Source organism: Macaca mulatta, chromosome 7 (genome assembly GCF_049350105.2).
Source record: "Macaca mulatta isolate MMU2019108-1 chromosome 7, T2T-MMU8v2.0, whole genome shotgun sequence".
NCBI classification, from domain to species: Eukaryota; Metazoa; Chordata; class Mammalia; order Primates; family Cercopithecidae; genus Macaca; species Macaca mulatta.
The window spans coordinates 39,368,989-39,393,762 of record NC_133412.1 but is presented as its reverse complement, the minus strand read 5'-3'; the positions used below and the strand labels follow the sequence as shown (position 1 = coordinate 39,393,762).

At 34.7% G+C, this 24,774-nt stretch overlaps 1 protein-coding gene across 2 annotated transcripts in view; it reads left to right on the top strand.

Moving 5' to 3' along the window:
* Positions 1-24,774, top strand: part of VPS13C (vacuolar protein sorting 13 homolog C) — a 193,209-nt gene that overhangs the window by 4,427 nt on the left and 164,008 nt on the right. For both annotated transcript variants that reach the window (XM_015142394.3, XM_077938707.1), the window contains exons 2-5: positions 9,015-9,058; positions 11,745-11,787; positions 20,385-20,480; positions 22,195-22,296. In XM_015142394.3, coding sequence (XP_014997880.3) covers positions 9,015-9,058; positions 11,745-11,787; positions 20,385-20,480; positions 22,195-22,296 — 285 coding nt within the window. The remainder of the gene's footprint in view (positions 1-9,014; positions 9,059-11,744; positions 11,788-20,384; positions 20,481-22,194; positions 22,297-24,774) is intronic.

Here is a 24,774-nt window from a genome sequence, read left to right as displayed (position 1 = left end):
CAATTCTTACGTATTTTAAAAGTAATTTAAGCAGAATTTCCTTTTAAAAATCCTTGCCACTGTGGATAATTGAGACCTTGATTATTTATTAGCTGTGGGATCCTGGGCACAACATTTCAATTCTCAGTCTCCTAATCTGTAAAGTGGATATATAACACTCAATGTATTTGTGAGACAGATTATGTCAAAATCTTTTGTCATTGTTGATGATATTATAATAATAATGATTAACAAACCTAGCTGGGTAATGGAAAACAGTCTTTGTTTTATTTTCATAAGGATGTTTCTTCTAACTTCAGACTTTTAGAGGTATTAATCTTCTTCTTCTTCTTTTTTTTTTTTTTTAACTTTAAGTTCTGGGATACATGTGCAGAACGTGCAGGTTTGTTACATAGGTATACATGTGCCATAGTGGTTTGCTGTACCTATCAACCCATCATCTAGGTTTTAGGCCCTGCATGCATTAGGTATTTGTCATAATACTCTCCCTCCCCTTGCCCCCACCCCCTGACAGGGCCTGGTGTGTGATGTTCCCTTCCTTGTGTCCGTGTGTTCTCATTGTTCAAATCCCACTTAGGAGTGAGAACATGTGGTGGTTGGTTTTCTTAGAGGTATCAATCTTCTATTGAGTGATAATTTTGTGTAGAGCTATCATTACGTGTCTAAACATTTCTTATTTTCCAAACAAATTTCTTTAAAATAAGACCCCTATTTGCCTTTGAATTTATGCTTATACTTTTACAGTATTACCTGCCAGCTAGTTTGTAAGTCAGGCTTTCAAGGTTCAGAAAAGTGCCTGGTGCGTATGTACTGCCTACGTAAGTAGGAAGGTTCATCTAGATTTTTGTTCGCCACAAACTGGTACCAAGAGATAAATTGCATAGCCCTTAGCTATTGAGATGTGTCCAGGATATAATTGTTTTAAGGGTAACATATTTGAAAAGGTATGTTGAAATGCCACATCTTTTGCAATTTGATTTGAGTAGTATTGTTGCAATGTAGAAGCTTTGTCAATTTGATTTTTCAAAATGATTTTCTGTGCAGTCAGCAGGAAAATCCTCCAGAACTCAGAACTCTGTTGTTGTCAATTGCACTGGACAGGTGGAATCAACATAGAGGCTGTGATATGTTAGATACCAGGGTGACTCTGGTGACCAGGAATAGAAGCCAAGTGCAATGCCCTCAGAATCTGTGGCCCTGCACACAGGACTGAACCTGTGCTCTTTACTCTGCTGTCCTTTATCCCACTCCTGACACTTCCCCTTGAGCTGCCAGATATTGTTGGAGCAGCGCGGCATAAGAAAGGAGAATGAGCACTGGACTGGGAATGAGCCAACCTCTTTAATCTTATTCCATCTCTGCTTCCGTCTAGTTGTGTGGCTTTTGGCATGTCTCTGACAAGTGGCCCTTAGTTGCTTATCTGTAAGTGAAAAGGTTAGACAAGGTCATCTCTTCTGTCTTTGAACTTTTGTGATTTGAGCAAGGCAAGAACAACGTGAGATCCTTCATTGGATGAGTGGTACTGCCGCTTCCTCCACATTCATAGTGAGAAAAGGTAGTTAAATAATGTATCTTTATCTTTCATTCTGCTCTTCAACCGATATTGGTGAGTAAGGAGCCACAGTCAATGACAGTGACAAGATAAATGAAGTTCCAGGCTCATGCTGATATACTGTGTATATATAGTATATATTAGACTATATATTATATAATTTAACAATATTAAGTATATCTAACATATACTTAATATATTATATATCGTTTAATATACTGTAATATATTGTCATAAGAGGTACCTGTAGGGCAGCTTGAGAATGAAAGAAAAAGCAGCTCTTTTTGCTTTTTTTTGGCTTTGACACATAAAAGATGGCAGTATCTAGGTATTTCTAAACCTGTAGAGGGATTTTCTTTAGTCTTTTCCTCCCAGCCAACACTTGGTGTAGTGGAGGCCACATTTCTCATTAGCTTGTCCTATTGCATATAAAATAAACAATAATGAAAAGGTTGATAGTGTAATATATATTTAGGCTCAGTTACTACCAGTTAAAGCAGTGCATAAAAATTTAAATTTAAGCACCTTTTCACATATTTAAGTAGCATTACTAATTACAAATTCACTTCTTTTCTAGAACTAGAACTGAGAATTGGTGCTTTGGTAACCATTCTGCTAGGAAGCTCTACCACACTACTCCATATTATAGGATCCCTGAAGTGAATTGAAAGGGAGAAAGTTCAGTGGTGATGTTGCAGCTTTCTACCTTTCTTTGCCAAAACTTCCTGTTTCAGTAGGGAAATGGGAGGAATGAGAGTCAGAAGTGTTTCCTTTACTTTTCCTGTCTTCCTCTCTGAAGACAAAGTCACTGTGAACTCATTAAAAGGAGTCTAGATTGGTTAATTTGGGTTGACTAGCTAGATTCATGTGAAATGAATAGCTATAATATTTTCTTTGGTATTCTTTGCTAAAACATAAATCATTAAAATAATTTGATTCATGCTTTAAAAAACTGTTCAATCATCTACTTTAGCTCACCTCCTTGGAAAATGAATGTGTTAGAACATTTGGATATGCTTTCAAGTAAATAATGTTTATCTTATAGATACATAAACAAAATCTTAAAAAATAAGTACATAGCATTCTTTATTTCACTGTTCTTTATATGCAAAGCTAGTTTCATGGAGTATAGCATGGTGTTTTTGTTTGTTGGATGGTTTTTGTGTTTAATCGCAGTTTTGGATTAACCTCTATGTTTTATATTAAGAACGTTGACCTGGGAGTCGGAGACATAGATTCTATTCTTAGTACTGCCACAAAAAAATTGTATAACCTTGGATAAACTACCAGATCTCTTTAGACTTTAATAGCTTCATGTATAAAGTGAGAGGGGCTTAGATTTGAAAATCTTATGGTCCCAAATAGTTCTAAATCATAACTTGAGAACTTCTGTCTTTTGAGGAAAAAAATAGATTTTTAAAAAGTGCTAAAATGACCATTTTGTAATACCATCTCCTGCATCTGTTTTTCCCCGTGGCACTATCTTTTCTTCTGGTTATACTCTGAACATAACCCACTTGACTGTATCCTGCCTTTCAGCCTGTGCCCTTGTTACACTAATTTTAGTTATCCTTTTTGTTTTGGATTTTTTTACATCTCTTTGAAAATACAGAGACCAAAAGTGGAACCAACAACCACACTGGCCTGTGAATGCTGAGTCTGATTCTTTTATGGCATTTTTGTTTTCCAGGGAGGTAGAATTACCTTCTAAATTAAAATCCTGCGCCCTTTATGCTCTGCTATTTGGGAGAACAGTGTTGTTCTGAACATAGCATTGAGTGTTGTAAGATTTGAGCCTTGGGGCTACCACTTACTATTAGGTTGCCATAGAATTCTTGGGCTAGTCATTTAACCTCTCCAAGCCTCAGCTTCTATTGCTTAATATATACAACCTGTTTCTTGCCTAGGAGGCTGTGAGGATCAAGTAATGCTATATATCTGAAAGTGTTTTCTAAAATATAAAGATTTATGATCTTATTGTAGTTGTTTCCACCCCAGTACAATATGCATTCTGGAGTCAATATTTATTGAGTACCTACTCTGAGGAGAATCAGTAAAAAGTTTATAATCAGACTGGGGATTTATATAAAGTTAAGTGTTAAGTACCATAAGAAAGGTATAGCCTGAATTTCTGCAAAAGTTTAGAGAGATTATTTCTGGTTGGAGGTATTTAACAATAGGACTATATTTCTTACTTATTTTGTAGGCCACTATGTATTTAAAAAGCCATTCTTGGACTTAGGCAGGCTTTTCCATATTGTGCCAGTACCATTTGATTTTTGTTTATAAATATACTAGCTTGGTTGTTTTCTATAATTTAGCAACTATTTCTACTTTTTTATTTTTTGCAATGACTCCAACTCTTTGTGTCATTAGCTAATTTACTTACATTTTCATCTTCTGGTTCACTGAAGAAGAATACAAAATTTTGATACAGGATTTACCCTTTTAGTGTTTTTTTTTTTTTTTGAGACTGGGTCTTGCTCTGGCTCTGTTGCTGAGGCTAGAGTGCAGTGCCATGATCCTGACTCACTGCAACCTCTGCCTTCCTGGTTTGAGCGATTCTGCAGCCTCAGCCTCCCGAGTATCTGGGATTACAGGTGCCTGCCATCATGCTTGGCTAATTTTTTGTATTTTTTAGTAGAGACAGGGTTTCGCCATGTTGGCAAGGCTGGTCTTCAACTCCTGGGCTCAAGTGATCCAATCGCCTTGGTCTCCCAAAGTGTTGGGATTAAGGGCATGAGCCACCGCACCTGGCCCTTTTAGTGTATTTCTTAAAATGTCTTTCAAGATTGGCTTTGAAACTATGGTGACTTTCTTTTTTTTTTTGAGACGGAATCTCGCTCTGTCGCCCAGGCTGGAGTGGAGTAGCGCGATCTCCGCTCACTGCAAGCTCCACCTCCCGGGTTCACACCATTCTCCTGCCTCAGCCTCCCGAGTAGCTGGGACTACAGGCGCCCACCACCTCGCCCGGCTAGTTTTTTGTATTTTTTAGTAGAGACGGGGTTTCACCGTGTTAGCCAGGATGGTCTCGATCTTCTGACCTCGTGATCCGCCCGTCTCGGCCTCCCAAAGTGCTGGGATTATAGGCTTGAGCCACCGCGCCCGGCCGAAACTATGGTGACTTTCTAGCAGTGTATGCACATCCAAAATATTTATAGTTTATTAATGAGAATCATATAGGGTCTCTTCTGAAGCACAGCCTACTTACTAAGCATACTGTCTAGCCTCCTCTCGTGGGCCTGTCAGTCCAGCATAAGGGAGATCACTTCACAGAATTTCCTTGTCTGTCACCTTAATCTGTTTAGACTTGGCAAGATTAGAGCCGCTTGATTGTGGGATTGGCTTTAGAGCTTTCCTTGCTGGCAGAGTTAAGTTTATTCATCTCCAATTATTAGTCACCATATCCCGGTTTTTTTTTTTTTTTTTTTTTTTTTTTTTTTAAGATTAGACACAAATATTTACCCTTCCTTCAGTTTTTTTGAGAACTTTCTATGACTCCTATGTGTTCTTAGCCCTGGTGATCTGGCTATAGCAGTAAAGTTATTTACATTGTATAGTATTATTATGTTGTCTTAAGGTTGAAAAGGAAAATGAAATCTTTTTCATCGGTGTTCAGTTAAATATAAAATGGTTGATTTTTAGGGGAGATCTGGTTTAATCTTGGTCTTATAAATTCTTTTTCTTTAAACAGGATTTCTGGAATTCATAGGGTATGGAATGACACTGCTGCATATTTATCAGTCAGAATAGCATGCAGTTTAGTGGAGAGTACTTGTTAGTCCAGTGCCTTACCAAGATAAGTGCTCATCTACTGGTTGAACGAAGGAATGCACTTTTACCTCTTTATACTGGTGCCAGTGTTAATCTGAATTATACTGCTTATTCTTTTCCTATTCTTTGTATTAGAACTAGAGCTCCTCCTTCAGTGCAAATAACCTGGAGAATGTATTATGCTTATTTCACTGTTATAGTTACTGTTTGTTAGATAACATTCACATTTTCAAAGAGGAAGTATGCATTTGTCAGACTGGGTGGCAGAAATAGATACTTCTTTTTTTGTTTTTTTGTTTTTTTTTCTGAGATGGAGTCTTGCTGTCGCCCAGGCTGGAGTGCAGTGGCATGATCTCAGCTCACTGCAACCTCTGCCTCCTGGATCAAGCGATTCTCCCGCCTCAGCCTCCCGAGCAGTTGGGATTACAGGCTTACACCACCATGCCCATGCCCGGCGAATTTTTGTGTTTTTTTTTAGTAGAGACGGGGTTTCACCATGTTGGCCAGGCTGGTTGCAAACTCCTGACCTTGTGATCCACCTGCCTTGGCCTCCCAAAGTACTGGGATTACAGGTGTGAGCCACCGTGCACCAGCCAATATTTATTTGTTATTCTTATGTGTCTGGGGGTAAGGCAATACTAGATATAGAAAAAATTTATATAAAAATATTTAAATCATATTGACATGGGAATTTACTTTTGTTTTGTTTCTGCATTTTCCTTCTTATAATTTCCATAATAATTTCACATAAAAATAATATCTAATCATAAAAACTAGAAAATACTGAAAAACATTAATAAAAAATCTATCTTTAATTCTACCACCCAGTAGTAATAATAAGTACAATCTCTTTTTGTCTGGCAGTCTGTCTAAATATACTTGTCTGACTCTGTTAGCCATACTAGTAGTTTTCAACATTTCACATCTTAACTACCACCTGCTATCCTACTACTTGATCCAACAAGTAACGTGTCACTGCAACAGAAACAGCCCATTTTTTATAAGTATATTTATATTTTTACAAACATTGTGTTAGTGCCTTAACAATTGTTACAAAGACTTCATCCCCAACGCAGATGATTTCTGATCACTCCTGGTGACCCTTGGCCCACCAATTGAGAATGACTAGGTAGAACAGTCAGAATTTATGAGCAGAGTTGAAAGTCTGCATATGGCCTTAGATCTTATTAAACTAGTTTGGATGGCTTCAGATAGGCAGTACCATCTGTGCAGATTACCCTGTGGGCTAGAATAGATTTCTCAGTTGTAATTTTGTGTCATTCATCATGTGACAGATTTGAATCCAGGAATATTTGTTTTCATGTAATTTTAGTGCATATATAATATGTAAGGACTTTTTCCCCCTGGTTGCTGAACACACTAGTCTTCCATGACTACTTTATTATTCCTACATCTGGGCAGTGATGATATCCTGTCAAATCTGCCTCCAAAATAACTCTTTACTGTGACTCTACCTCTTTGATCCTGAAGTTACTGCCTTATTTTAGGTTTTAATTTCTTTTCAGTGTATTATAGAAGTTTCCTGACTGACTGTATTCTTTCATTTCCCTCCTACTATGTACTATAGTATTTTCTTACCATTTGTGAAGTTTTTTCCTCGTTTTCTTCCTTCATTATAGTTTTTGACAATTTATTTTAGAAAATTTGAGAACTGTACATACACAGAAAATGAACTTTATTACATAGAAATAACCAGTGTTGAGCATTATGGCATCTGACAGTTTTTCATTTTTTTCTGTGTATGTGTGGAATGCACACACACTTGTGCATGTATAGATACTTTTAAAATTAGGTCAATCTGGGCATTCTTTTACTTTTTAAAAACTCAGTATTCTATGAACAAGTTCCCATGTCTTTCTACTTTTTTTTGTTTACTTGTAATATAGATGTATTGTGAGTTACGCCTTCTTGCTGGACATTTAGATCTTTAGGTCCTTCTTTCCTTGCTTTCCTCCCTCCCTCCCTCCTTCTGTCCTTCCTTCTTTCCCTCCCAATACTGAAATATCCTTGTAGCTAAATTGCTTGGACAGATCAATAGTTATTCCTTAGGACAGTTGAGTAATGATTCTAAAATATCATAATCTCTGTTTATATATTTTTTCTCTTTGTTTTGGTGGGTCTGGAATTTTTTATCCTGAAAGCTCTTCATTAGTCTGGCCCTTGCCTACCTTTCTGAACTAATCTTGTATCCTTTTATTATACCCTCCAGTTATACCAAAACATATGTGCTTTCTAAAGTGTGCCTTACTCACACTTACCTATTTGCCCTCTTTTCTTATCCACCCAGTAAATACTACTTAAGCCTTCCAGCCTAAACCTATGTGTGTTCTTGATTTCCCTAGGCAGTTAGGTGGCTCCTCCTTTTCATCTTGTGTGCACTTCTATTGGAATATTTCTAAAATTTTAGAGAATTGTTAGGTTGGTGCAAAAGTAGTTGCAGTTTTGTCATTAAAAGTAATAGCAAAAACTGCAGTTACTTTTGCATAGTCCCCTCTGCTAAGCTGTTTGAGTGCCTTCATAGCAGGGGTATTGTTCTAGTAATCTTTCTCTTTCCAGCACCTAACATATAATGGGTGCTTAATAAATGTTTGTTTAATAATTTTGAGATCTGGGAAAAGCAGATCTCTAAAATGACGTAAACAAATCAAATATACTTTTAAATTTACTCCAAAATACCCGGAAGAAAAAGTTACTTGATTGAAAAATATTAATGGGGAGTATAGCTACTATAGGTTTTAAAAAATAAATGTGTCATAAATGATTAAGAAAACATATAACAGCAATTTATGCCTGCATTTAATGTTGAAACTATAGTTTTATTAGCCTTAACATAATTTAAGTGAAATGAAAACTTTTTCCTTAAATTTTTATGTGAGCATGAATATTTAACTATTGTGTATCAACAAATATAGGAATAGTGTTTAAAATTTGAGTCTTAGCCGGGCGAGGTGGCGGGCGCCTGTAGTCCCAGCTACTCAGGAGGCTGAGGCAGGAGAATGGCGTGAACCCGGGTGGCGGAGCTTGCAGTGAGCTGAGATCCAGCCACTGCACTCCAGCCCGGGTGACAGAGCGAGACTCTGTCTCAAAAAAAAAAAAATAAAATAAAATTTGAGTCATGTAATAGTATTTTTATAACTTAGCATATGAATATAATAAAAGTTGGACTGATTAAAGAATATTAGAAGCACATACAGTAATCATTGGGAAGGTAGAATGTTTGGAGACATGAAAGACTAACACCATGTTTCTGAAGAAAATGTTAATTGATGCCATATTAAATAACCCAGGATGATTGATCTGACCTTGTAATCATCTCTTTGTATCTTGAGATTTTGGCTTAATCATTCAAAATGATGGCTACTTTCTTTATCTTAAAGTTCTTCTGTCCAAAAAGCTCTAACTTCTTTCCCATTGTTTGTTTAAATGTTAGCTAGTTTAGTATTTTATAATTTCTTTTACACTGGATTAACCTATAGTATGCTACAATTAATAACTCGTGAGCATATATAGCAACTGTTTTGTGCTGGGAGCCTCTTAAGTCAGCTTTGTTTATCATTGTATTCTTAACACTTAGCACAGTTTCTTAGTGCTTGGCACTACATTATGATAGATTTACTAATTGGTATGTTGTAATATTTTTCCTCTGTTTCTTTTTTTTTTTTTAAAGGAAATGTGGCTTTAGATAATCTACAGATAAAAGAAAATGCCCTGGTAAGTTTTTTTTTAACTATGCTAATAACTCACTTAATTTGCTAAGTTCTTAGAAACCTTTGCTTACTAGGCATCTGATACCAGGTACTAGATAAAGTGATGGAATCACTCAAAGGATTACTTGTTTAACTATTTGCTGTTGGAAAGTCTGAGATTAAAGATTTAGAAATTGTTTCCCCTAATAATCAAAATAATATCTCTTGGAAACGGAGTGTTTCTCCTTAATCTAATTTGACTATATAGTTTTGTAGTTGACTTTTTCCCTATAGAAATATTTTCCTTCGGAAGTATCTTTACATATTTTTGAGCTAAATGAGGGCTTGATTTTAAATAACATAGCTAATAAATAATTATATTTTGGAAATATATTGACGGTCTAGCCTTATTATAGTAATATTAAGAGGTAAAATAGGATTTTCTGGACTCCAGCTCCAGAAAGTAATTTGTGTCATTTATTGTTGAGTTGAAAACAAGCAAAACAATGCCCTCCCCCGCCCAATTAGGTTTCTGTTTAGCTTATTCGGCTAAATGTGAGTTTATGAAGTCACTTAATGAGTTTATTGTTTAATTTTTACAGGTTTCTAACCTCTTATTTTAATTTTTTTAATTTTGTGAGTTGGAGTCTCAGTCTGTTGCCCAGGCTGGAGTGCAGTGGCATGATCTCAGCTCACTGCAACTTCCGCCTCCCAGGTTCAAGCAATTCTTCTGCCTCAGTCTCTCTAGTAGCTGGGATTACAGGTGCGTGCCACCACGCCTGGGTAATTTTTGTATTTTTAGTAGAGATGGGGTTTTGCCGTGTTGGCCAGGCTGATCTCCCAACTCCTGACCTCAGGTGATCCACCTGCCTTGGCCTCCCAAAGTGTTGGGATTACAGGCGTGAGGCACTGCACCCAGCCTAACTTCTTAATTTCTTTGATCTTTTAGCATGAGTTTAATCATCTGTACAGTGGAGTTAATTATAAAGCAATATAATATCTCTGTGTCTTTGTGGCTTGAATAAGATGAGAAGCAGAGCCTGGCCCATAGTAGGTACTCAAAATATTTAAATATTTTTCTCTTTTTTATATAGGATGCTACAACTTTTTAAATTTTAAACAAAAATTTAGACCTTCTGATTCTGTTGTTATAGATTGAAATAGAGGTTTTTTTTCTCTATTTATGACAATATAAATAGAATTGTAGTGACAGGATATATATCTGACATACTTAGGAGACAAATTATTTGAACTCTGTTTTAGCCTAATTCAAGTTTTGGTTGTAATTAAATATAATAAACTCTTTTGTAATTTATATTTTTAATTCAAAGTAGCTTCTTTCCCCAGTTAAACCAAATTGATGAGTTTTTAATTTGATATGGGTTCTTTACATTTATTTTGTGTGAAAATTATTTCAGGAGGATTAAAATGAGCATGAGACCACCTTTTTGTAGTTTGCTGTTTGTATCCTGTATAATGTGAAGTCCCTTGAATTTATCTTTCCTGTCCTCCCAGAGGACAGAGCTGCTCTTATTGGCAGCAAAGAATTTTTTTTTTTTTTTTTTTTTGGTCTGAAAAAGACTTTTTATCTAAAGCTGTTATAGTAGTATTCTGTTCAATTCCTGTTTACATAGAGTTCAGACGTAATCAGATGATCAGGTAAATTGATTATTTCAGTTAATTATTACCTATATTTTGGTGGTCAGATTTTTATAGTGTTAGTATATATTAAGTTACAGCTAACAGAAAGGCTGTACTGACTGGTTTAATTTTTAATAATTCTAAAGACTCAGATGATCATTATGGATATTAGTTATTGTTTAGTATTCTTTGAACAAAAAAGGTTATTTGAACTTTCTAGTTGTTTGGAATATAGGTAGGTGAAAGTTTATTATTATTTATTGGTACCTGTCTGTAACTTATCTAAATGAAATGCTAATTTGGTAAATAATACATTGGGAATCTAGCTTTTCTAAGATTTTTTAAATTTATTCATTTACTAAATATTTGAGAGAGAACTGTTGTTCAGTATTGTTTTCAACTAATTTATGCAAAAAGACTCTTCTTTTTTCTGTTCTAGTATTTCAGATAAACATTGTCCATGTGTTTAAATTCATTTGATTTGATTTTAATTTCCATTTGATTTGGTTTACTTAAAACAAGTAACCAGTTTACCTGGTTATTTACAAACTTTTTCTATTTTTCCTATTTATCATTTTGTTTCTCTTGTGAATTCTTTCTTTAAAGTCAAAGCTTAAGTTATAAATTTTTTTTTGAGGCAGAGTTTCGTCTTGTCACCCAGGCTGGAGTACAATGGCGCGATCCCAGCTCACTGCAACCTCCGCCTCCTGGGTTCAAGCGATTCTCCTGCTTCAGCCTCCTGATTAGCTGGGATTACAGGCACCTGCCACCCCACACCAGGCTGGAGATGGGGTTTTCCCATGTTGGCCAGGCTGGTCTCGAACTCCTGACCTCAGGTGATCCACCCTCCTCAGCTTCCCAAAGTGCTGGGATTACAGTTGTGAGCCACCACACCAGGCCTATAAAACGTTTTTTTGGGCTATAAAACATGTCCTTTATGAATTATTCAAATATGGAAAATTTGTTTTTTTTTTTCTTTAGAGATGTGTATTTAAATGATCACACAAAAGTTATTTTTGGGTTGGCTTAATAATTTAAGATGTCCTTTACATTTTCTCTTTCTTCTGAAGAGTGAATTGGATGTTCCTTTTAAAGTCAAGGCTGGCCAAATTGGTAAGTACTTTAGTCTTCATTTGAATTGTTCTTAGTCCTTTCCGTTTTCTATTTTGCTTGTGTTATTTAACATAAAAAATTTGACTAAAAGTATGAGAGTTTTTTTTTTTGCGTATGTTAATTAGAGCTTGTCAAGTTCTGAGCCTAATGTATATTACATATAAAACGTACATACTTCTATTTTTTTTATGACGAGGTAGAAAATAGAAGGGTATTTGAACTGCAATTGCAGTCTTCAGGCTTTGGTTCCACCACACAAAACATACCTTCATTTTCAAATTAGATTTCCAAGTTTTATGTGCTTTTTCTTTAAATGTGAAAGTAGTATAATTTGCAAACTCTAGTAGATAAACTGTAAATGTAGCTTATTTCCTTCATGTTTTGTTCAACCATTTTCACTTGATATATTATGCAGCAATGTGGTATGGAGGATATGTTTTGGTAAGTACAAAGTCTCTCTCTTTGCAGTTAAACTCCTACACTTAAGACCATCTCTAAGTAAATATATATCTTTGTTGAATACATTTTTCAATAGGAAATTTAATCTACCAAGTCTTCCCATCTAGTCCATGCTATCTGGTTTTTATTTTTATTTATTTATTTAATTTATATTTTTTAAAATTTTGGATTTAGGTTGTTGATGTGTATGTTTGTTACATGGATATATTGAGTGACAGTAGGGATTGGCTTTCTAGTGCATCTGTCACTCAGATATTGAACTTTGTATCCAGCAGGTAATCTTTCAACCCTCACCCTCCTCCTTCAATCTCTACCCCTTTTTGGAGTCCCCAGTGTCTATTATTTCCATTAAATTTTTTTGTTTTTAATTTTTGTGGATACATAGTAGGTATATATATTTATGGTGTACATGAGATATTTTGATACAGGCATGCAGTGTGTAAATCACATCAGGGTAAATGAGGTTTCTATCACCTCAAAGTATTTATCCTTTCTTTGTGTTACAAATAATCTAATTAATACTCTTTTAGTTATTTTTAAATGTACAATCAATTATTGTTGACTGTAGTCACCCTATTGTGCCATCAAATACTAGGTCTTATTCATTTCATCTAACTATGTTTTTATATTCATTAACCATCCTCCCCTGTTACCCTTCCCAGCCTCTGGTAACCATTGTTCTACTCTCTGTCTCCATGAGTTCAATTGTTTTAATTTTTAGTTCCCACAAATAAGTGAGAACATGTGAAGTTTGTCTGTTTGTGCCTGGCTTATTTCACTTAACATAATGACCTCCAGTTCCATCCATGCTGTTGCAAATGGCAGGATCTCATTCCTTTTTATGGCTGAATAGTACTCCACTGTGTATATGTACCACATTTCTTTAACCATTCATCTATTGATGGACACTTAGGTTGCTTCCAAATCTTGGCTATTGTGAATAGTGCTGCATTAAACATGAGAGTACAGGTATATCTTCAATATACTGATTTCCTTTCTTTTGGATATATACCTCGCAGTGGGATTGGTGGATCATACGGTAGTTCTGTTTTTTTTTTTTTGTTTTTTTTTTTGTTGTTTTTTTTTAGATGGAGTCTTACTCTGTTGCTCAGGCTGGAGTGCAGTGGCACGATCTCGGCTCACTGCAAGCTCCGCCTCCCAGGTTCACACCATTCTCCTGCCTCAGCCTCCTAAGTAGATGGCACTACAAGCACCTGCCACCATGCCCGGCTACTTTTTTGTATTTTTAGTAGAGATGGGGTTTCACTGTGTTTGGATGGTCTCGATCTCCTCACTTTGTGATCTGCCTGGCTCAGCCTCCCAAAGTGCTGGGATTACAGGCGTGAGCCTCTGAGCCTGGCTGGTAGTTCTATTTTTAGTTTTTTGAGGAACCCCCAAATTGTTCTTCATAGTGGCCGCAATAATTTACATTGCCACCAACAGTGTACAAGGTCTTCCTTTTCTCTTCATCCTTGCTAACATTTGTTATTGTCTATCTTTTGGATAAAAGCCATTTTTACTGAGTTGAGATGGTATCTCATTATAGTTTTGATTTACATTTCTCTGATGATGTGATGTTGAGCACCTTTTCATATACCTGTTTGCCATTTGTATGTCTTCTTTTGAGAAATGTCTATTCAGATCTTTTGCCCATTTTTAAATCAGATTATTAGATTTTTTCCTATAGAGTTGTTTGAGTTCCTTATGTGTTCTGGTTATTAATTCCTGTCTCTTGCTTGCCCTGGCAACGTCTCTGTGGAGCTCAGTATACTGCAAAGGCCACTATGCATCTTTATGTCTATGTGTACCCATTGTTTAGCTCCTACTTACAAGTGAGAACATACAATATTAGATTTTCCACCTTTGAGTTGATTTACTTAAGATAATGGCCTCCGGCTTCATCCATCTTGCTGTAGGGGACATGATTCCATTCTTTTTTTATGGCTGCATACTATTCCATGATATATATGTATCACATTTTCTTTATCCAGTCCACTGTTAATGGACACTTAGGTTGGTTGCGTGACTTTGCTATTGTGGATAGTGCTGTTTAATGAGTGCAGGTGTCTTTTTATATAATGATTTATTTTCTTTTGGGTACTCAGTAGTGGGATTGCTGTTTCTATTTTTAGTTCCTTGAGATATCTCCATACTGTTTTCCATAGAGGTTAAACTAGTCTACATTTTCACCAACAGTACACAACTGGTCCCTTTCCTCTGTATCCATGCCAATATCTGTTATTTTTTGGTTTTTTAATAATAACCTTTCTAGCTGGTGTAAGATAGTATCTCAGTGTGGTTTAAATTTGTATTTCTCTGATAATTTGTTATGTTGAACATTTTTTCATGTGTTTGTTGGCTGCTTGTATTTCTTGAGAAATGTTTGTTTATGTACTTTGCTGTTTTTAATGGGGTTGTTTTCTTCTTGTTCAGTTGTTTGAGTTGCTTGTAGATTCTGGATATTTGTCCTTTGTTGGAGGCATAATTTGCAAATATTTTCTACCCTTCTATAGGTTGTCTGTTTACTCTGTTGATTATTTCTTTTGCTGTGCAGATGATTTTTATTTTTACTTTTTAAAAATTAATTAATTAAAACAGAACCAAAGACAAGAACCACATGATTATCTCAATAGATGCAGAAAAGGCTTTTGACAAAATTCAACAGCCCTTCATGCTAAAAACGCTCAATAAATTCGGTATTGATGGAACGTACCTCAAAATAATAACAGCTATTTATGACAAACCCACAGCCAATATCATATTGAATGGGCAAAAACTGGAAAAATTCCCTTTGAAAACTGGCACAAGACAGGGATGCCCTCTCTCACCACTCCTATTCAACATAGTGTTGGAAGTTCTGGCTAGGGCAATTAGGCAAGAGAAAGAAATCAAGGGTATTCAGTTAGGAAAAGAAGAAGTCAAACTGTCCCTGTTTGCAGATGACATGATTGTATATTTAGAAAACCCCATTGTCTCAGCCCAAAATCTCCTTAAGCTGATAAGCAACTTCAGCAAAGTCTCAGGATACAAAATTAATGTGCAAAAATCACAAGCATTCTTATACACCAGTAACAGACAAACAGAGAGCCAAATCAGGAATGAACTTCCATTCACAATTGCTTCAAAGAGAATAAAATACCTAGGAATCCAACTGACAAGGGATGTAAAGGACCTCTTCAAGGAGAACTACAAACCACTGCTCAGTGAAATAAAAGAGGACACAAACAAATGGAAGAACATACCATGCTCATGGATAGGAAGAATCAATATCATGAAAATGGCCATACTGCCCAAGGTAATTTATAGATTCAATGCCATCCCCACCAAGCTACCAATGAGTTTCTTCACAGAATTGGAAAAAACTGCTTTAAAGTTCATATGGAACCAAAAAAGAGCCCGCATCTCCAAGACAATCCTAAGTCAAAAGAACAAAGCTGGAGGCATCACGCTACCTGACTTCAAACTATACTACAAGGCTACAGTAACCAAAACAGCATGGTACTGGTACCAAAACAGAGATACAGACCAATGGAACAGAACAGAGTCCTCAGAAATAATACCACACATCTACAGCCATCTGATCTTTGACAAACCTGAGAGAAACAAGAAATGGAGAAAGGATTCCCTATTTAATAAATGGTGCTGGGAAAATTGGCTAGCCATAAGTAGAAAGCTGAAACTGGATCCTTTCCTTACTCCTTATACGAAAATTAATTCAAGATGGATTAGAGACTTAAATGTTAGACCTAATACCATAAAAATCCTAGAGGAAAACCTAGGTAGTACCATTCAGGACATAGGCATGGGCAAAGACTTCACGTCTAAAACACCAAAAGCAATGGCAGCAAAAGCCAAAATTGACAAATGGGATCTAATTAAATTAAAGAGCTTCTGCACAGCAAAAGAAACTACCATCAGAGTGAACAGGCAACCTACAGAATGGGAGAAAATTTTTGCAATCTACTCATCTGACAAAGGGCTAATATCCAGAACCTACAAAGAACTCAAACAAATTTACAAGAAAAAAACAAACAACCCCATCAAAAAGTGGGCAAAGGATATGAACAGACATTTCTCAAAAGAAGACATTCATACAGCCAACAGACACATGAAAAAATGCTCATCATCACCGGCCATCAGAGAAATGCAAATCAAAACCACAATGAGATACCATCTCACACCAGTTAGAATGGCGATCATTAAAAAGTCAGGAAACAACAGGTGCTGGAGAGGATGTGGAGAAATAGGAACACTTTTACACTGTTGGTGGGATTGTAAGCTAGTTCAGCCATTATGGAAAACAGTATGGCGATTCCTCAAAGATCTAGAACTAGATGTACCATATGACCCAGCCATCCCATTACTGGGTATATACCCAAAGGATTCTAAATTATGCTGCTATAAAGACACATGCACACGTATGTTTATTGCAGCACTATTCACAATAGCAAAGACTTGGAATCAACCCAAATGTCCATCAGTGACAGATTGGATTAAGAAAATGTGGCACATATACACCATGGAATACTATGCAGCCATCAAAAAGGATGAGTTTGTGTCCTTTGTAGGGACATGGATGCAGCTGGAAACCATCATTCTTAGCAAACTATCACAAGAACAGAAAACCAAACACCGCATGTTCTCACTCATAGGTGGGAACTGAACAATAAGATCACTTGGACTCAGGAAGGGGAACATCACACACAGGGGCCTATCATGGGGAGGGGGGAGGGGGGATGGATTGCATTGGGAGTTATACCTGATGTAAATGATGAGTTGATGGGTGCTGACGAGTTGATGGGTGCAGCACAGCAACATGGCACAAGTATACATATGTAACAAACCTGCACGTTATGCACATGTACCCTAGAACTTAAAGTATAATAATAATAAATAAATTAAAAAAAAAATAAATAAAAAAATTAATTAATTAATTTAGAGACAAAGTCTTGCTCTGTTGCCCAGCCTGGAATGTAGTGGCACAGTCATGGCTTACTGCAGCCTCAACTTCCTGGGCACAAGGGATGCTCTCACCTCTGCCTCCCAAGTTGCTGAAACGACAGGTGTGTCACCATGCTTGGCTCATATTTGTGTTTTTTGTAGAGATAGGGTTTCATCATGTTGCCCATGCCATTCTTGAACTCCTTGGCTCAAGTAATCTACCTGCCTTGGCCTCCTAAAATGCTGGGATTACAGGTGTGAGTCACTACGCTTGGCCTAGAAGCTTCTTAGTTAAGTCCCGTTTGTTTAATTTTGTTTTTCTTGCATTTGCTTTTAGGGTCTTTGTCATAAATTCGTTGCCTAGACTGATGTCCGGATGAGTTTTTCCTCTAGGAATTTTATAGTTTCAGGTTTTATATTTAGGATTTACTTTAAAAAATATATAAATTACAACCCAAAATGACTTACTCTTATAATTTTACTTATGCTACATCCTTTCTTCCAACTTCATCACCCTGCTATTACACCATATCACTTTTATTCTTTATTCAATATTCTGTATTATAGGAAGGCTTTGTCTTTCACTACTCTAGCATCTCTTAGCAATTATTTGGATAATTCTGTTTGGGTCATTTTATATGACATATATGTTTCCTTTTAATATATAAGAATATTTTTATGTTTTTGTCTCTTGAAACAGGATAAATTTTCTTAGATGAAAAGCAAGTTTAGGCATGTGGCATCTTTTTTGTTTGTTAAATAGCTCTGAATGTGGTGGTGATGTGTAGCAGTGCTCTAGAAGTATTGTGGCCCTATATGCTTAACTGAAATCCTAGAATATAGAAGTTGTAGCCATTCATTTGTTATTTTACTTTTGAAATATTTATGCACGTGTTATGTACAAGACTATGCAAGTGCTGTGAGAGATGCAAGGATGAAGGTGATATCTTTGTCTTCAAGGAAGTTATAGACATCTAAAATTAGAACATAGATGAAAAGTGTATTTCCAGTGTCTTGGATGAATTATAGCTGACTACAGAAATTTTGCATTACTTATTATATTCTTACAACTAGATTTATATTTTGGAGGAGGTTTCTAATGGTTCAGAATTTGTTGTTTTTGCTTTTAAAGTACACAAAGACTTAATGACTTCCTTCAGTGCTACCCAGTGAGTTAATGAGAGACCCTTTACAAATAAGCATGCAAAGTATATTGTCTTTATAACTACCTTTTTTTTGGTTTACAGAGCATTTATATTAGTTGTTAAATTTCTCCTTAGGTTAAAATATTGTATCTAACCTATAGGGTCAGTGTGGCTTAATTAAGCTCAAGTGTGATTTGTTTTTCTAAGAGCTAGACATATTTGTGGGTGCCCTTGAGTTACCCTTTTTCTTAAAAATTTAAAAAATTTAAAAAATTTCCTCATCTATAATAGGAGGGGGTAATATATAAAAAACACAATTCTAGGAAGTTTATGAGGGATGGGGGGATAATGAGTATAAATGTAGAGAAGAAAAGGTTTAGGGAACAGACAGTCCCTTTCTGGTGTGCTAGTTAAAGGGACATTTCCCACTTTTTCAATCTTATGCTCACCAAGAAGGCAATCAAATAAATTTTGTTAGGAGATTTTGAGATAATTACAAATGTAACAGTACCCATTGTAAATATAAAATCATTGGACTTAGAAATGACCCAGAACGTTGTAGACTTCCCTTGACATGCAAGCCATTTAAGAAACTCAGCAGGTTTACAAGCTGAAGAGAATTGAAAATCTAAATGGAGAAATCATTTGATATTTTAACCTTGGGAATAGATACCTGGTAAAACTGGCTTTCCTACATATCCATCTAGGTGACCTCAAATATTCTGTCTTACATTGCATTATTTTATTTTCTCTTTAGTTTGTTATACTGTTTTTCAGTTCTTTGAACTTTGAGCATTTTCATTTAAAAATGATTTTAAATGAAAAACCACCAGTGATTCTGGTGGTGTAAGCAACTTAATTACTCACATACAAGCATGACTTAGTTGAATCAAATTCTTTTCTTCTGAAAATCTTGATTAGTATCTCTGAGAGACCTATAGATTTTAAATATAATTTTAAAAATTATGATGAAGGAAGGTATTTTATTTTGGAACATGTAAAACTTATGTGTAGGAAAGGTTTGGATAGAATTGCTATAGCAAGGCAGATTGGGGACATTTTGCTGCCTGGAGACCTGGAAAGAGGGAATACTAGAGATTAGGGAAAGAAACATGGAAAGATTTGATAGGTTTTGCTTGTTTCAAAATTTAGCTTAGAGCATGCCCCTTTGGTCTTCTCTTGTCTGCCCTGAACTGGCTTTTCCCCCATAAAACCCCAAACTTGGGACAGTAATGGATTAGGGCCATAGTTCATCTGTGTCCCGAGTAAAAGTTTTTGTGGGCTCATCTCAGGAGGACCTGACATGAATACCATTGTTTCCAAGAGAGAACTTGGAGTTCTGTCTTCTAAGTGATTTATAAGTAAGATATTTGGAATATAACTGGTCTGAGTTGCCTGTGACTCCTAACACTATTCATAGTACAGTATGCCTTGCCTTTAGAGCTAGCCTCTTCCTGTTGTGACAATTTGATATGCTGTCAAAATTCCCTTTGCACAAAGTTCCTTTGTATCTCTTCTCTGTGTTACTGCTTCAATTCCTGGTAGCTTGTGCAGATATTATTTTACTGTTGATCTGTAAAGATTTATTTGTTGATGTGGATAGAAGAGCATGTGCAATATTAAGACTATCAGCTGTTGTTGTGCACCAAATCTGGTTCAGCATCCTTACTAATAATCTCATCACTGCTTAACTCACTAGATAGACTTAAGCAATTAATTTAACTTATCTAGGGCTGACTTTGCTTTTTTTCAGGATTGAAATAATAGCTGACTTATTCATTTTACAGTTTTTGAATATTAAATGGATAATGGTTATCAAAATATTTTATATTGAAAAATAGAGATTACAATGTGAATATTCACTTAATAGTAATATTATGTGGAAAAGACCTTTGTAAACTTTAGTGTTGGAGTTTTTTCATTTTTTCTGAGTGATATACATACTATATGCATGAAGAGTTTTTTATGCTTTTTCTCTTAATGGAAAGTGAGAAATTTATGTCTTCTTGAGCAGTCAAGTAAAAATTTAAGGTTGAAATTATGTTTCTTTAGATAAATTAACTTTGAAGATTCCTTGGAAAAACCTTTATGGAGAAGCAGTTGTTGCGACTCTAGAAGGATTATACCTGCTTGTTGTCCCTGGAGCAAGTACGTTATTTTAGGTTATAACCATTCAGTAACATCACATTGAAGTTAAATTGTTACCTGAGTTAAGTATTTTAATACATGTATTTATTAAGGTAGAAGGTAATTTAAATAAATGAATCATACATAGATGCACATATATGCATACATTTTATATATATATGCACATATGTCTTACCACATTTGTGTATAAAGTATTTTTGTTGTTGAAAATTTAATTCATTTTTGCAATTTATTCTATTTTCTATGAGTACTTGTTTTGCAACTAAGGCTTCCTGTTGAGCTGCATTAGGCAGATTTACTGATAATAAATGAAGTAAAATAAATTTTTTTTTTTTTTTTGAGACAGAGTCTCGCTGTGTCGCCCAGGCTGGAGTGCAGTGGCCGTATCTCAGCTCACTGCAAGCTCCGTTCCCCGGGTCCACGCCATTCTCCTGCCTCAGCCTCCCGTGTAGCTGGGACTACAGGCGCCCGCCCCTACGCCCGGCTAATTTTTTTTTTGTATTTTTAGTAAAGACGGGGTTTCACTGTGTTAACCAGGATGGTCTTGATCTCCTGACCTCGTGATCTGCACGTCTTGGCCTCCCAAAGTGCTGGGGTTACAGGCGTGAGCCACCGCGCCCGGCCTAAATAAATCTTTAAAAATATCCTGATGTGTTAATCTCCAGATTTCAAGATTCAAAAATTTATTTTTTTCCTATTTTGTTGCTTCTGATTTTGAGTGAATGTTCTCTCAAAAATGTGTAAAATTGGTAATTTTTTCCTTAGAAATGATAGTATTTTAATTTTTAATGTTTTAAAGTAGTGATGTTTAATATCTTTACTTTTTTCATGTATAGTAACAATATAATGTTAAGAAAAGTTTGGATGTTTTAGGGAAAAATTGAGAATGTACAATTGCTCAACCATTGTACAAATAAAATTTTATTTTGCTCTTCAGTCTTTAGCTTATGCATACCTGATTTTCAGTAGCTGTTACCACATTATATATACAACATTGACTTGGCCTTTTATTATATACATTTTTGATATGTTTCACAGCTTTCACGGTGACAGTGACAGTTTTGAAAGGCTTTATGGTATTCTGTTGTGGGCTACCTACTATTTTTTGCTTTATAGTTAATACTAAAAATACTAGTCAATACTATAGTCAGTAGTATAAATATGTCTTTGTAGTCAATACTATAAATACGTCATTATAGATCTTTTTTATTCTTTTGTGTTATTTCCTTAGATTGCATAATCAGAAATGACGTTACTAGATAAAAAGAGCTTATGTATTTTATGATTGTTGACACATATTCTGAATTACTTTCTGAAAGTTTAAAAAATCAATCTATATTGGTCCCAGGTAGTATTGGATATTAAATTATTTTGTAGTTACTCAAAATTTACCATTGACAGAGCAATATTCTGGTGTACTTTCTGTCTTACTTCTGTTTCTACTTATTATCTTTGTTCTCACCCTTCTCCTCTCTCCCTTTTTCCTACCTGCCTTTCTACCTGTAATTTCTTTTCCTCCCTCCTCCTTTTTGTATTTAAGTTTTTTGTAAGTGAATAGGAATAATTTATGTTTAAACATTTCATAAAACTAAAAATGTGAAAGTATTTTTGTATTGCAGCAAGATTACACACTTACACAATCATAATGCGGCTGAACTTTTTCCGTTTATTTATGAATTCCATTTATTTTTGTGTGAATTGACTATATTTTTAGGTATTAAGTATGATGCTGAAAAAGAAGAAAAATCCTTGCAGGATGTTAAACAGAAAGAGCTATCCCGAATTGAAGAAGCCCTTCAAAAAGCAGCAGAAAAAGGTAAAAAGTTTGTTTGAGATAAACTTAGACATACCTGTATTTTAGATATATTTAATATCCTTTAAAGAAGATGCTTTCATAAGCCTTCGTAAGTTGAAGTTCTAAAGAAATACATTTTTTTTAAATCTCAAAATATTGGTTATATTTTCATGACTCACTTTTAGGAAAAAGTAATTGCCTTTTTTTCTGTAAGTGTTTTATCATGTTGCTAATTTGATTTTTCCACCTTTCTTCATTAGTCATTTTTATTGTGCTACTTTAGGAGACTTTCCAAATTTTCTGTATTTGCATGTCTGTTTATTTTGGGCAAATGTTAACAGTTTCTTTGTGTGCATGTTTACCTGTGTTCTTGCTGGATAATGAGGTTAAGCATAATGCTATAGTGAAATTATGTTTAGAGGAAATGCTGCTGTAATTCTAGTCCTAGCTGCCTCCCTTCGCATTGTACAGGATATTAAAAAAACAAAAAAAACAAAGCAAAACTTGATTCTTCAGGTTTTAACATTTTAACATCTTGTCTTACGTTTACATTTTTGTTTTTATCTAAAAATAAATCTGATGACTTTGATTTGGTTTATAGAGCAAGAACAAGGATATGATGAAAAAGAGTAGTCTATAGGGTGATGAATTGAAGGACTTTTCCAGACTTCTAATGTTTATCTCTTTTAAGTCAATTAGCAATTGCTGATTAGGGTATATGAGTTATTAGCATTTTATATAATTTTTGTGTTGTTTGGTGGCATGTGTATATATTTTTATGATGAAGATGGTCTCTCTCGAAAGATAAAGCAAATATTGAGTTAGAAATGATGTTAATTATATTTAGATATAAGATTTCTTTTCCTAGCTTAAGCTGTTATCATTTAATTGAATCAATTAGAAATCTTTTTTAAAAATAGCTTGTTCCTTAAAGTTTTTAATCAAAGTTTTAAATTCTTGCTCCAAGTATTTTTTTCTTAAGCAGAAATATTGATTCTTTTATTAAAAGTTACTAAACTATTTAAATGTACAGAGGTTACCATAATGGAAGAAATTTTCTAAAAGCCTCAACATTTTTTTCCCTTATTTTTCACACATAAGCTTATTTTGTCTTTCTGCTGAAGCTTAAGTATCTATATTTTTAGGAAAACAGTTTTCTTTATTTGTATTACTTTTGCATGGCAAAAAAGCAAGCCGAGAATGGTTTTGTTTCATGACAATTAAGTGTGATTTTTTTCTTTATATTCAGTTTTGGCTAATATATGTAAAAGCAGTCCTATAAAAATGAAGACTAGAGCACTAGAATTTCATTTTTTTCTTGAAACTATTCAGATTAGGATATTAACATATGTATATTCGTCATTAGGTATATATTGATGTGTATTTAGATATTGATATAACATATAATTATGCATTTATCATTTACAATTACATAATGTTACATATATTATTTAGAAACAAATCTTAAATTCCTCCTTTTTGAAAGATGGAGCATAGCTTGTATTTGTCTAAAGAGTATTTTAGTGTTTTCAGTCACCTGTAAGAAAAGGCGTGGTATGTAGTCTCATTTGTTTTCATGATTGACAGTTTAATTGGTAATGTGATTATTATGCACACATTTTGTACTCAGACTTAGGAAATTTTGACTCCTGGGTCTTCAGTGCTGAGAAAACAGACATTTGGGTCTGACAAAGAGGCTATTATGAATGATTTGATATAAAGGATGTACATCTGTAATATTAATTTTGTATAAATAGAACTGTTAGGCGTATGCTGTATATAGTAATGACATTGTAGCTTCTTGGATGATAAAATTTAAGTTTTTTTCATATAGAATTAAAATTCAAAAAGTAAAACTGTTTTAACACTCAGTTTTAACATGTTATATTTGTCAAAAAAAGTTTTGAGACTAAAAGATGAATTCAGGAATTGGGAAGTATATTTAAATTTTCTTTCTTAACTGTTAAGAAACACATTTAATAATGTTGCAGTATTATTTTCTCATTTCTATGGATATGGGTCACATCTTCAATAATATTATTCACGTGAATGATAGAGGACAACCCTGACCTTTATTTTACCATTATTAATAGTTATTAATTATACTTTATTTTTCTACTTGTTTGTTAATATTAAAAGCACAAAAGCACCATTGCACATGTATAGGGACTCAGAGAGGGAAGGAGAGGAGATGATTCCACTCTAAGCAGCAGATGATAAAAATGAAAACAAAATTATCTTGCTAATCTGCTCATAAAAAGGATTTTGACTTAGCTTGTTTTATTTGGTAAAAATATACCGTTTCCCACTATCATATAGGAATAAAATAAAATTGAAATAAAACTGTGAGTTCATTTCTAGAAAATTTGCTTAAATGTAAAAATAAACTCTGATATTTTTATCCTTTTATTTCATTGGAGTGAGTTTATTTTTCTGGAAGGCTGTCATAAAGAGAAAGATTAAATTACCAGTAAGGCCAAAAGATTCGCAAATGCTAGA